General features: G+C 43.3%; 1 protein-coding gene across 4 annotated transcripts; it reads right to left on the reverse strand.

Annotated features, from left to right (window-relative positions):
- Window positions 1-206: 206 nt before the first annotated feature.
- Window positions 207-13,514, reverse strand: LOC123999088 (arrestin red cell). 4 transcript variants are annotated; one of them, XM_046304473.1, is made up of 15 exons: window positions 13,306-13,514; window positions 9,175-9,205; window positions 9,008-9,068; window positions 8,745-8,789; window positions 8,460-8,656; window positions 7,405-7,464; window positions 7,161-7,228; window positions 6,781-7,001; window positions 6,579-6,651; window positions 6,212-6,349; window positions 5,805-5,888; window positions 5,364-5,387; window positions 2,321-2,397; window positions 1,778-1,832; window positions 207-1,650 (listed from the first exon to the last, which is right to left on the reverse strand). In XM_046304473.1, exons 1-15 carry the CDS (start codon window positions 13,326-13,328, stop codon window positions 1,563-1,565), a joined length of 1,245 nt encoding a protein of 414 aa, XP_046160429.1. In that variant the 5' UTR covers window positions 13,329-13,514; the 3' UTR covers window positions 207-1,562. The 4 variants fall into 4 exon arrangements, with proteins under 4 accessions (XP_046160429.1, XP_046160428.1, XP_046160431.1 ...); XM_046304472.1 differs by having other exon boundaries at window positions 207-1,653; window positions 13,306-13,512; XM_046304475.1 differs by lacking the exon at window positions 5,364-5,387 and having other exon boundaries at window positions 13,306-13,512.
- Between the last annotated feature and the right edge of the window lie 541 nt (window positions 13,515-14,055).

Here is a 14,055-nt window from a genome sequence, read left to right on the forward strand (position 1 = left end):
AATCATGTGATCTTGATTAAAACATTGACTGCCTACTGTGCAAATCAAATTGAACTCTAACATTGTTGATAAAGAAATTGCACTTTGAGCTTGACAAGGAAGTCATGACCATTTTTGGATACTGTATCTTGTCAATTGCTCGAATAACTTTATTTCTGTCTTTGGATGTGAGACTCAGTAGAAAGTACAAACGATCTATAACAGAATTTAGGTTAATTCATTTAGCCTTTAATACAAAAATTAAAATTCTGAAAAACAAATGGCAAACAATTCTTTCCTTAAATGATTGAGAATAATCATGGTAATGACACACAGTAGTAATAATATTCATTGTTTCCTGTCATGTTCCACCAAAATCATATCAGCATCCTTCCTGTAGACATTATGGCACTCAGCTCAGTAGCAACACTTAAATATTCACACTTAGCAGAGCTGTGAACAGGTACCCCATAGAAGCAAAACAACAGTTCATAGCACTGCTGAAAAATATGCTCCATTGGTACTGCTGTTGCACTGCCAAAGTGATGCTGAATCTCAAACTGACCCATAGCTAGCCCTGTCACTAGGCACGGCTATTATGGTAATTGCTTCACCCTGCCTTCTGATTTGTTAGTTTGAATTTTCCTACATGACATACACCTATCCAGTCCTGTCAGTGCCAATGGAGGAGATGATAGGGGTTGATTTGGAATTTAGCACAGGAGTGAAATCTGATTGAGAAATTATTCTAAAATACTCATGCTCTTAGACCATGTGCAAGTGTCTGTCTGAGCGAAATGGGTAAGTGAACGTCATGCTGCTGCATTGAGGCGGACTATAAGGAGTATCCCTAGGCCCTTCAAACTCAACTATGGTCCCCGAAGCCAGTGCCACTGCTTGTTTTCATTGTTCCCTTTTAATCAGGGACTGGTATAGATCTGGTACACCAGGCAGGTGCAATTAATTATCAGGTAGATCAAAAAACCAGCAGGCTACAGACCTCGTAGGGTAAGAGTTGAATACGCGTGCCCTAGGCTTTACAGTGAGGGTCCAGATTATGGTAGTGTATAGTCTGTCCTCATATTGCAGAAGAGGGTGAATCAAACTTCCTCTAAAACAATTTTTTTTACAGAATGGATGACATGGTAGAATTTCAGAGGAATGAAAAGATGGGGCAGATGAAAGGTGTCAGTCTGTTTTCCCTTCTCTCCCCTCTTAAGCAGGTACTCAACTTTGTTTTATATCAATATTGGTACAAATACTTATTTAAATCATTATTGGTGGAAAAATAATGATATAAAGCCTGCTTCCTTTAATGGCACTATTTAGTCCTCGGTGTGAACAGCCATGACATTCCAATCAGTCAGCATCGCCAAGGCACAACATTAAGTCACCATTTACATGGTGCTGTGTTTGCCACCCTCCAAATTAACACTGAGTGACATCAGGATATTTTCAGCAGACCACAAGCCCACCACATGCCTTCATTCCACTGTGTGTGTGTGTATATGTATATATATATATATGTATATATATACACACACACACACACACACACACACACACACACACAGACGTGAGCTCTAGCAGTCGTCGTCCTTGTCGTCAGCCATTCCTTTGAGCCGCAGGCGAGCAAAGTCCTCGAACACAAAGTCGTCGTCTTGGGAGAAACTACTGCAGGACGAGAAGCAACAAGGAAACATGGAGTGTTTTAGATCTGACGGAATAGTCTTAGGGTCTCTGATCATAGTAAAGCAGCAGTGCTTACAATGGCCAGACAGACCAGAAGAATACTCACTTTGTTTCAAATTCTATCAGGTTGGTGTCGATGGGAGGGTCCGAATACGGCACAGCTGTTAGAACACACATAATGAAATGTCAGCGTGACGTCACCATGGGAACAGCTTAGTGTCTCCAAGGCAACTTACAGGCAGGAAATACCAGAGTGAGATGATGTATTTGAGGGGCTTGTGTATGTGAGGGACTGTTGTCCAGGGCTGAACTAAACTACTGACAAATATTTCACAAGACTGTGTCCATTTTCAAACCCTTTTCAGACACTGCATAGGCCTAGTAGAAGTTTCCACTACACAATTCACTGCTTCCCAATCAGTCTAAAAAAGTAAGCTTCGAAAGTACTCATCTTCCACTCTTAATTTGAACTGATCTAAATGTTTGGCTATGTGAATGTAATATGGCGGAAGCTTGTCAGAGGATTTGTTCAACTCTCAATTCAGTGCAAATGAAGGGAAGGAGAAGAGAGGAACTGAGATTCATCCAAAGTACTAAGATAAAGCCTTGATAGTGGGCTTCTGGAGAGGTGGTATAAGTCTGTAGGTACCTGACTGTGGGCGGGATATGGGCAGTTCTGTGGGTTTAGGGTGCATTAAGACGAAGGGCAGCTCCACCGACACATCTCTGGGAACGCACAGAATATAAACAAGATCCATTGATTACATAGGATCAATAATATGCATGTCAATCAATAACAATTTGATTGTTATTCTATGGAAACATCCATATGTACAGTACCAGTCAAAAGTTTGGACACCTACTCATTCAAGAGCTTTTCAATATTTTTACTGTTTTCTACATTGTAGAATAATAGTGAAGACATCAAAACTATTAAATTACCCATATGGAATCTTGTAGTAACCAAAACAAGTTAAATCAAAATATATTTGATATGAGATTCTTCAAAGTAGCCACCCTTTTCCTTGATGACAGCTTTGCACACTATTGGCATTCCCTCAACCAGCTTCACCTGGAATGCTTTTCCAACAGTCTTGAAGGAGAACCCACATATGCTGAGCAATTGTTGGCGGCTTTTCCTTTCTGCGGTCCGACTCATCCCAAACCATCTCAATTGGGTTGAGTTCGGGTGATTGTGGAGACCAGGTCATCTGATGCAGCACTCCATCACTCTCCTTGGTCAAATAGACGTTCCACAGCCTGGAAGTGTGTTGGGTCATTGTCCTGTTGAAAAACAAATGATAGTCACACTAAGCGCAAACCAGATGGTATGGCGTATTGCTGCAGAATGCTGTGGTAGCCTTGCTGGTTAAGTGTGCCTTATTCTTAATAAATCACTGACAGTGTCACCAGCAAAGCACCCCCACACCTCCATGCTTCACGGTGGGAACCACACGTGGAACCAAAAATCTCACATTTGGACTCATCAGACCAAATAACAGATTTCCACCAGTCTAATGTCCATTGCTCATGTTTCTTGGCCCAAGCACGTCTCTTCTTCTTATTGGTGTCCTTTAGTAGTGGTTTCTTTGCAGCAATTCGACCATGAAAGCCTGATTCAAGCAGTCTCCTCTGAATTGATGTTGAGATGTCTGTTACTTGAACTCTGTGAAGCATTTATTTGGGCTGCAATTTCTGGTAACTAATGAACTAATCCTTCCTTTCCTGTGGCGGTCCTCATGAGAGCCAGTAGCATCATAGCGCTTGCTATCATCATAGCGGTTTTTGCGACTGCACTTGAAGAAACGTTCAAAGTTCTTAATTTTCCGGAATGACTGACCTTCATGTCTTAAAATAATGATGGACTGTTGTTTCTCTTTGCTTATTTGAGCTGTTCTTGCCATAAAATGGACTTGGTCTTTTACCAAATAGGGCCATCTTCTGTATACCACCCCTACTTAGTCACAACCCAACTGATTGGCTCAAATGCATTAAGGAAAGAAATTCCACAAATTAACAAGGCACACCTGTTAATTGAAATGCATTTCAGGTGACCTCATGTACCTCATGAAGCTCATTGAGAGAATGCGAAGAGTGTGTAAAGCTGTCATCAACGCAAAGTGTGGCTACTTTGAAGAACCTCAAATATATTTTGATTTGTTTAACACTTTTTTGGGTTACTACATGATTCCATGTGTTATTTCATAGTTTTGATGTCTTCACTATTATTCTACAATGTAGAAAATCGTAAAAATAAAATAAAAACCCTGGAATGGGTAGGTGTCCAAACTTTTGACTGGTACTGTACATATGATGATATACTATTGCACCATGAATAATCCAATATCTGACAGGAAACAACCCAGAGGAAATAGTGATTTGTGACATGTTTGATCAGTGAAGGGGGAAATAAAACACATCAACCCTCCTTTGCTGTCAATTGTTTTTCTCACCCAATTGGAACTCTTCCGTGCTGGGTTGCACTTTATTTTACATAAGTTATTTTTTTAGTAATAACCAATGAATTGCCGTAAATCAAAGCCTAAACACCAAGATGTGCAGTGTTATTATATTCAAGCTTCATTACCCTCAACACTGCATTGATAACTCAGCATGGAATTATGAGTGTGGCTTTGCGCAACAGCCTTATGAAACCTCACACCATCCTTAGGGTTAGGACCCTGTGACTCAAAAGGTAGAAGACTGGGACGGCTGCAGTTATAAAGGATCTTAGCAGCTGCAGGTGAGATTTGACACACACAATAGCTGGTATGTAATATCTTCACACACACACACTTAAGAGGCACAGATGGCAATAGGGCATAAGATCACCACACACACACACAGATGGCGGTGGGGTGTAAAATCACCACACACACAGATGGTGGTGGGGCGTAAGATCACCACACACACACACACACACACACACACACACACACACACACACACACACACACACACACACACACACACACACACACACACACACGGATGGCGGTGGGGAGTAAGATCACCAAACACACACACACACAGATGGCGAATAGGGTGTAAGATCACCACACACAGATGGCTATAGGGCGTAAGATCACCACACACAGATGGCAATAGGGCGTAAGATCACCACACACACACAGAAGGCTATAGGGCGTAAGATCACCACACACACACAGATGGCTATAGGGCGTAAGATCACCACACACACAGATGGCTATAGGGCGTAAGATCACCACACACACACACACAGATGGCTATAGGGCGTAAGATCACCACACACACACAGATGGCTATAGGGCGTAAGATCACCACACACACACACACAGATGGCTATAGGGCGTAAGATCACCACACACACACACAGATGGCTATAGGGCGTAAGATCACCACACACACACAATTGGCTATAGGGTGTAAGATCACCACACACACACAGATGGCTATAGGGCGTAAGATCACCACACACACAGATGGCTATAGGGCGTAAGATCACAACACACACAGATGGCTATAGGGCGTAAGATCACAACACACACAGATGGCTATAGGGCGTAAGATCACAACACACACAGATGGCTATAGGGTGTAAGATCACCACACACACAGGTGGCTATAGGGTGTAAGATCACCACACACACAGATGGCTATAGGGTGTAAGATCACCACACACACAGGTGGCGGCTGGGATATCATATTACCTTTCTAACACGCCACTCAGCAGCCTGACACGACCCAACGCAGGAGCAGACGCATGGATGGAGAGAGAGATGCACAGACAGGCGGACAAACACAGGAGCGGAGAGACGAGCCACAGGAGGGGAGAGATGAAATGAGGCGAGAACTCAAAACCAAGGCAACCGCAACAGAGAGGGGAGACGACAAAGCATGGCGACTAGTGAGGGTCTGGCAGACGTGATTACAGAGTTTATACACGGGTTGGAGTGGCAGAGTATCAGGAGTGTTCGTGTGTATGAGACAGGAGGGAGTGTAAATGTGTTTTTGAGTATGTGCTTGTCTGTGTTTGTAGAATACAGCATGTCTTTGGTCAGTAAAAGTTTGTGAGTGTGTGAGGACCTGCAAATAATCCCCCCCATACACCATGCATATTAATATTGACCACTGACTCCTGTAGAACTCACCCTCCACGAGATATTACCAGTTTGACTTTGACCCTGTAGGACACCAGGATTCCAAGAACCTCCTTGTTAGTCACATCCTTAACACTGAAACACACACACACACACGAGCGAAAGAAAGATGAAAAAGGAATGGGTTCTTGCATCTTCTAGGGTGCTGTGCTCAAACATAAATCACAATGCATTTACGAGCTCAACCTCTACCCTAGCATGTGTATGTAAACTTGTAGGGTGGCCAAGTTAGAGTGTGTGTGTGGTGTGTGACATCTCACAATAGTGAGGGCTAGTGAGTGTTCTTGTTATCTAACACGGTCCTGGATGCCAGACTACAGCGTTTGTGTGAGTGTGCATCGGTCACCGTCAACACAGTGCTGGAGGGCAGGTGTGTGTGTACATGCGGGTCAACATACATGGTGCTGGAGGCCAGGTTGGTGTCCTCGTGTTTGAGCTTTCCGTCCAGGGCAAGGCCTCTCTTCTCTCGGTTCTTGTCTAGCGTGGGTGTGAGGGTGTACACCTTACAGAACGTAGAGCTAGACGACACCTGGTCACTGGGGAGAGGAACACACACACACTTATCAGCACACCTGGGCCATAACTGGAATTTCAATAGATCTGGACAATAAGGTATGGGAAAACATAAGATCACAAGCTAGACATTATTAAGAGAGATGTCTTGGAAGCCTGAAAAAGGATAAATGGAATCATGTATAAAAGGAAAGGCAAAGGAGAAATAAAGTAACAAGAGATGTAGGCATAATAGTCAGGTAAAATACTCACTCTGCCTCCACCTGAGCCACTGGACACTTGTACTGAGCCGTACTGAACAGACAGATATCAGCATACTGTCGCACTAGAGAGCGAGGGATAGAAAGAGTTAACCACACACACACAAAAACTGAATGGAGAAGAGTGAATAGAGCCTAGAGCCATAAAAAAACATAATTGATGAAACTTTGATTAAAGACGGGTAGACAGGTACCTGAGATTTTGAGTCTTTTGACAGTCTTGGTAGAGTTGTTGGTGACATGAACGTTCACGCTGATGGGTTCTCCATGGTAGTAGAGCTCTTTATCCAGAGAGGCCTCCAGGTGTAGTGAGCGGTCCGACATGAGGAAGCTCCGTGTGGTCTCCACCATGGGCTGAGGCCCAGGCTTCTCTGGGGCATACTGCACCTTACGGATCACCAGCCGCACAGAGTTCCTACACAACACACACATTATTCTTTACAGATCACCACCTTTGCTGACTAACTAAAAACACACAGAGAATAGACATGCATATCACACACTTTCAAGGACCACAGACCCGAAACAGCTCCTGCAGAAGACACACACACACAAAGTAAAATGGTTTTCGTACCGTTTGTGAATCTTCTCCTCTATCGATTTGGCACAGAACGCTCTGATCTCAAAGTCAACCCCACATGCCTAAAGAGGGAAAGGTGGAGGAAAGGAAAAGAGGAGAGACATCAATTATAGAATAGGCATTATTAGTGTGATGTGGGTCTGAATTGTTGACTCTACAGGCATGAAAATTCCTACGTTTAGATAGGAGTCATATATTATGTGTACTTTTGCATAAAGTGATGCTGAAGCTTCTGTACCTTCCCTGTGTCCTCTGGTCCTGGCTGTAAGGTGACTGAGCACGGCAGGTTCTGGGGAATCTGAGACAGACACAGTTGCCATATTGTTGGTATTATTTTACAGGCTCAAAGTATATGTGTGTGCGTGTCAGTCAGACCTGGGTTCATATACACGTGTATTTGATCATTTAAATACTTTTTTCTGTGTATTTGAGTATTTTCAAATAATGTGGCTAGAAACAACTACTTCTATTCAAAGTATTTTCAAATACTCTGCGATAAGCGGCCTACTATTTGAAAGTATTTTCAAATACCCATTTCAAATACTATTTTCAAATACCTAGATTAAATGCATGGGAGTGTATTTTAAAATACTTTCCAAGTGTTTTTCCAAATACATTCCAATATTCAACACTATTTAAATACCCTAAATCATGGATGAGCAACTGGCTGCACACAGGTCGCAGACCAATTCAAAATAAAATACTTTAAAAACAAATAATAATAAAAACATTGATAGTTAGAATAATAGAATACACAATTTTTTTATTTTATTTGACCTTTATTTAACCAGGCAAGTCAGTTAAGAACATGTTCTTATTTTCAATGACGGCCTGGGAACAGTGGGTTAACTGCCTGTTCAGGGGCAGAACGACAGATTTGTACCTTGTCAGCTCGGGGGTTTGAACTTGCAACCTTCCGTTGGTTATTAGTCCAACGCTCTAACCACTAGGCTACGCTGCCGCCCCATGTGCAATTTTCGAAATTTGGTTGTGCAGTCACTCATTTTTGGGGGATTTGTAACTTAGTCTAGCGGCCAGCTATCTAAACTTGTAGTAAGCATGATCGAATTACTGACCAGCGTGAGGCCCATTGATCACAGTTATCATTTAAAAACTGCAAACATTTGCCTCCACCCTATGGCAAAGTGTATAGCCTCCACCCTATGGCAAAGTGTATAGCCTCCACCCTATGGCAAAGTGTATTTGGCCCCCACACCTTTCAACATTGCCCATCCCTGCCCTAAATAGTATTTGAACCCAGGTCTGGTGTGTGTGGGTGTCTTCTTGACTCACAGTGAAGTAGAAGGGGTGTGCCTGCTGGCCCAGTTTCTTCAGTAGTCTCTCCTGCAGGCGGCTGTTGGCTTTGCGTTCCTCTGCGATGGGGGGGAAGGCCTGGAAGGTGGAGATGTACAGATCTTTCCGGAAAGACAGGCCCAGCACGTCCAGGTCCTCACGGCCGTAGCGGAACGCACACGTCAGGGTCACAAACACTGGGGAGGAGGGATTTGAAGAGGGTGATATCAAATGTCAAACAATTGAGGAGACAAAACAGTGTGGAGAACGAGGAAGACGCCATACCTTTCCTGTCTTTCAGATACTCAGGGTCCACTAGGATCACACCATCTGTAAGAAAGGAAAATGTAAAGAGGTGAGGTTTTGCTGAGACAATATTAATTGTTTGAAACACTATTTACAAACACAAAAATTTGGCCATTTTAGGAGTGATCATCTGATTCCTCCCTCCCCCATTGCCGACCCCTCGTGACCCCGACTAGGGGGCGCGCCCCCAGTTTGGGAACCACTGCTCTAACCAGTAAATTCATTGATCATCCTACACCTACCGACTGGGTCCACCTGGTCAAGGTGATCCACAAAGTCTCTCTTTCCCAGGTATACTGTGACCTGCAGACAGGAGGGAAGTAGAGGTACTTAGACAAATATATCACAATGAATAACACAGTCAAGCATCAAAGGATACAACTAAAAATGCGATACTCATGTCCTTTACCTTGCAGTTGGGGCTTGACTTCTTAAAGACTCTGGGAAAGGATAAGGAAGATAGAAAGCGAGAAAGAGATTATCAAGCAGGAAGATCTAGTTTATAACAGGGGGTATTCAACTCTTAACCTAAGAGGTCCGGAGCCTGCTGGGTCTGTTCTACCTGATAACTAATTGCACCCAACCTGGTGTCCCAGCTCCCTGATTAGAGGGGAACAATGAAACAAAGCAGTGGAACTGGCTTTGAGGTCCAGAGTTGAGTTTGAGGCCCCTATAAAGTACGGGGTGTGATTTTTACACCTCTGGGCCCAGTTTTTCCAAACTCTTTATCTGGATCAGAATGATCCGGACTCTAATCCTCTTTTTTGCTATTCAGGATCAGATCGATCTGGCTGTTGAGAAGGTTTTTCATTCTGATCCATATACCACAACATCAAGATAACAGAATCCAGATATGATTTGCAATGCTTTGAACAGTCCTACACCTTGCCATCTACTGGACAGGTTGTGATACTACTTCACGCTGTCATAAGGAAACAGAGATACATGAATAAAGGTATGCTGATTAAAATAGAGCCTGCATAAAAGTAAAAGTAAATGCTGACCACAAACCTACACTGTGGCCAAATTAACAAAATTACCCTTTGGCTTTCAGATGTTTGAAAGTTCTTACTTTTTAACCCTTATCTTCCCAATTGGTAGTTACAGTCTTTTCCCATCGCTGTAACTGCCTTATGGACTCGGGAGAGGCGAAGGGCGAGAGTCATACGTCCTCCGAAACACGACCCTGCCAAGCTGACTCTTGACACACTGCTCGCTTAACCCAGAAGCCAGCCACACCAATGTGGTGGAGGAAACGCCTTGTAACTTGCGACCGAAGTCAGTGTGCATGCGCCCAGCCCGCCACAAGGAGTCACTAGAGCGCGATGGGACAAGGACATCCCAGCCAGCCAAACCCTCTCCTAATCTCCTAATATTGTGCGCCGCCTCATGGGTCTCCCGGTAGCGGCCGGTTCCGACATAGCCTGGGATTGAACCCAGGTCTGTAGTGACTGCGATGCAGTGCCTTAGACCGCTGCGCCACTCAGGAGTCCCAGGCACCATGTTCTAACCATTGGGAATGTGGCAAGGTGTAACACAGTGTGTGTGTGTAAGAGGAAAGAGGATATTAACTGGCGAGCATTGAACAACTATTGTCTCTGTCATAAATGAAAATATCTAGATAGAATATCTTTGCATCGAACCTCCCAGTTACTGCCACTGTCTGATAAGGACAAGTCAACAACTCATTGACAATATGGGAATGAAGGGGGACCACTGACTAGTCTATTTCTGAGCAAGACTAGGGGAGGAAGGTGAATGCTCCACTCTTTCCCACCAGTGATGAAGAACATAAGCACACTAGCAGCATAGGGTACTAAGTTTGACTTGTATATTATTTAACCTTAGTGAGTGTGTAGTGGACACAGAGCATGGTGCATTCTCTATATAGACAGCAAGGTTGCCTCCCACAATGAGCTTGATGTTCTGGCTTATAAATCTGTACGATACAATGTCAGTTTGAAATAGTGGAACTATACTGAACAAAAATATAAACAACATGCAAAAATGTCAAAGATTTTACTGAGTTACAGTTCATATGAGGAAATCAGTCAATTGAAATAAATTCATTAGGCCCAAAATCAATGGATTTTACATGACTGGGAATATAGATGTATGTTGTTACGTTGTTGTTCACAGACACCTAAAAAAAATGGCCTCAGTGGGCCTCAGGGGTATATCTGTGCATTCAAACTGCCAACGATAAAATACAATTGTGTTCGTTGTCGGTAGCTTATGCCTGCCCATACCATAACCCCACCATGAGGCACTCTGTTCATAATTTTGACATCAGTGATTAATTTGAGCCATATCCTGCCAGAACAGGACCTCTCCGTTTTGGACTGTTTCATTACAGAACATATGTACCGGATCCGGTACTTCTCGTGGAATTAAAAATTATTGTAACTTTTTGCAATGTAAAAATTAAAATAAGTTCAATCGAGTTGCCTCTTCGTTAATTCCTCAACCTCGCCTCACCTCATGCGTTCCGGTACCTCAGAGCTCCCCATGTCACCCCCATCATGCTCTCACTTTTTGTTTCCGGCACCTCCCGATTTACAAATGAAGCACTGGTTGACATCAGCAAATCACTCACCCACACAACGCCATACACGTGGTCTGCACTGCCAAATTCTCTAAAATGACATGGAGGCGGCTTATAGTAGAGAAATGCACATTCAATTATCTGGCAACCGCTCTGGTGGACATTCCTGTAGTTAGCATGCCAATTGCACACTCCCTCAAAACTTGAGACATCTGTGTGACAAAACTGCACATTTTAGAGTAGCCTTTTATTGTCCCCAGCACAAGGTAAACCTGTTTAATGTTCATGCTATTTAATCAGCTCCTTGATTTGCCACACCTGTCAAGTGGACGGATAATCAGGGCAAAGGAGAAATGGTCACTAACAGGGATGTTAACAAATTTGGGCACAGCATTTTAAAGAAATAAGTATTTTGTGCATTTGGAAAATCCCCCGGATACAAATAGTAGCTAGCAAGCTAGGGTCTGGGTTTCTGAGACTACATGGTGCATATACCCTCAGCACAGGTCTAGGGTGAATGTGTCTTCTCCGCAAACACTCAGTTTGGATCTCCTTGGCCTAGAGCTCTGCCGTCTCTTCATTTACGAGCCAGTGGTATATTTCATACCTCACCACCAGATATCAGCCAAACCCGACCCCTCAGAAATGCCACAGGCCCACTACCTTCTGCCAGTGCTGCTGACGCTTCAGAGACCACAACACAAAAATCATCTATTAACCTGGACTTACTCAACCACAGGACCTTGACCTTAAACACAACCTGACCATTTATTTCGAACTATTGTGAATAAAGGGACTCTGCCCACAGCAGAATAACCAAGGAATTTCAACATCAAATCAATTCATGTCCGTAGTGAATCATGCTGCACAACCACCACCTATATTCTACATGATTTAGTCACTTGCAGAAGACACTGATCCAAAATAACCTAGTGGGGAAGTACAGTTGCTCAGAGTCAGACTGTACATACTGAGGCAGATGCAAGCAGCTGATTACTGCATTGTCGGAACTAGAAGCACAAGCATTTCGCTACACTCGCATTAACATCTGCTAACCATGTGTATGTGACAAATAAAATTTGATTTGATTTGATTTGATTACCAAGAGCAAAATACTTTGAAGTGATCAAATGTGTCAGGCAGGCAAGTGTATGAATAGTTGCATGGTAAATTGCCCTGGCCCTGATATGGACAGTGCACAGCAGCGGCTTTACAACATCATGCTATATACAGTAACCATCACGTGTATGGCACATGATATCAATAGCTGGACAGACGTGTGTGCTTGTTTGTTTACATTTCCACGCAGGATATTTATAAAATAACAATGTGGGCGATTATGCGTAAAACCTACGTCAAATATACGTCACTGATGAGGGCCAAATAATCATCAACATTCAACACTTGTGTCAAGCAAGAGAAACGAAGGCTAATTATACGCTCGTTTACTCAAAACAGCATAGCTATCAATCATATGGTCAGCTCATTTATTCATTTTGAGCTAGCTTGTTGTTGGTGTGAGAGAACTTAACCCACACACCACGCTGGCCATCAAGGCTGACCCCACCCTGCAGCTAGCTGTTAGAACATGTTTGTTAAAACTACAAATATGATATCGCCATTAGTATGTAAAAGGCATTCAAGAGAAAAGCGAAGTCTCCCGCGCGAACAATTCTAGCTAGTTACCGCTGCTAACTAGCTAGGGAACACACGGGTCTACCGGTTTCTGTTTTGTATACTGTAATAAAAACACGGTCGACGAAATGTTACGAGTATAGGAGTTTTAATAATCTAGCTTCTCTCCAATGTTTCATTAAACAGCTAGGTCCTCTTCTTGCCTTAGTAAATACCAATATGATGTTGATGCATGTGGAGAAGGCTGGGTAGTACAATGTCTCGCTAGTTAGCTCAAATGCTAGTGTAACTAGCTCGCTGTACCCTCGCCTCCACACAAGGCAACAGCAAATACGAGATTGCGGGGGAATGAATCCTTACCTGGTGCCGGCCTTATCCCCCATCTCCTCGACAGGCTTTCGGTAGATGGATGTATTTTTCTTATTTTTTTTCACTTAATTTTATGGTGTCTTTTCTTCCACCGTTGCAAGCTTATTTGCTCTCTAGCGCTAGCAATTTCGCTTCCGCAAAAGCAGGAACTCATCCGATCCGTGCAGCAATAAAGATGCGCTTTTGGGGAAGAGTACTGTAGCATTGCGCAATACCTACGCACTATCAGAAGGCAGTGGTAGTGCTTTTTGGGATGCAACGTTCAGAGCATTGCAAACAGAATTGCAATGTGTAGAACAGAGCTCCCTTTTTTTCTTCTTCTTTTTTTACAATATAGTGAAACATGTCTGTTCTACACTATTATATATGAACATTCTGGAAATAAGTTAAATGTAGATGACAACTATTACATCCTACATTCTAAACTTGATGCCCTCAATCTCACACAAATTATCAATGAACCTACCAGGTACAACCCCAAAACCGTAAACACGGACACCCTCATAGATATCATCCTAACCAACCTGGCCTCCAAATACACCTCTGCTGTCTTCAACCAGGATCTCAGCGATCATTGCCTCATTGCCTGCGTCCGTAATGGGTCTGCGGTCAAACGACCACCCCTCATCACTGTCAAATGCTCCCTAAAACACTTCAGCGAGCAGGCCTTTCTAATCGACCTGGCCAGGGTATCCTGGAAGGATATCGACCTCATTCCATCAGTAGAGGATGCCTGGTTAT

The sequence above is a fragment of the Oncorhynchus gorbuscha genome, linkage group LG16, assembly GCF_021184085.1.
Source record: "Oncorhynchus gorbuscha isolate QuinsamMale2020 ecotype Even-year linkage group LG16, OgorEven_v1.0, whole genome shotgun sequence".
In the NCBI taxonomy this organism is placed as follows: Eukaryota; Metazoa; Chordata; class Actinopteri; order Salmoniformes; family Salmonidae; genus Oncorhynchus; species Oncorhynchus gorbuscha.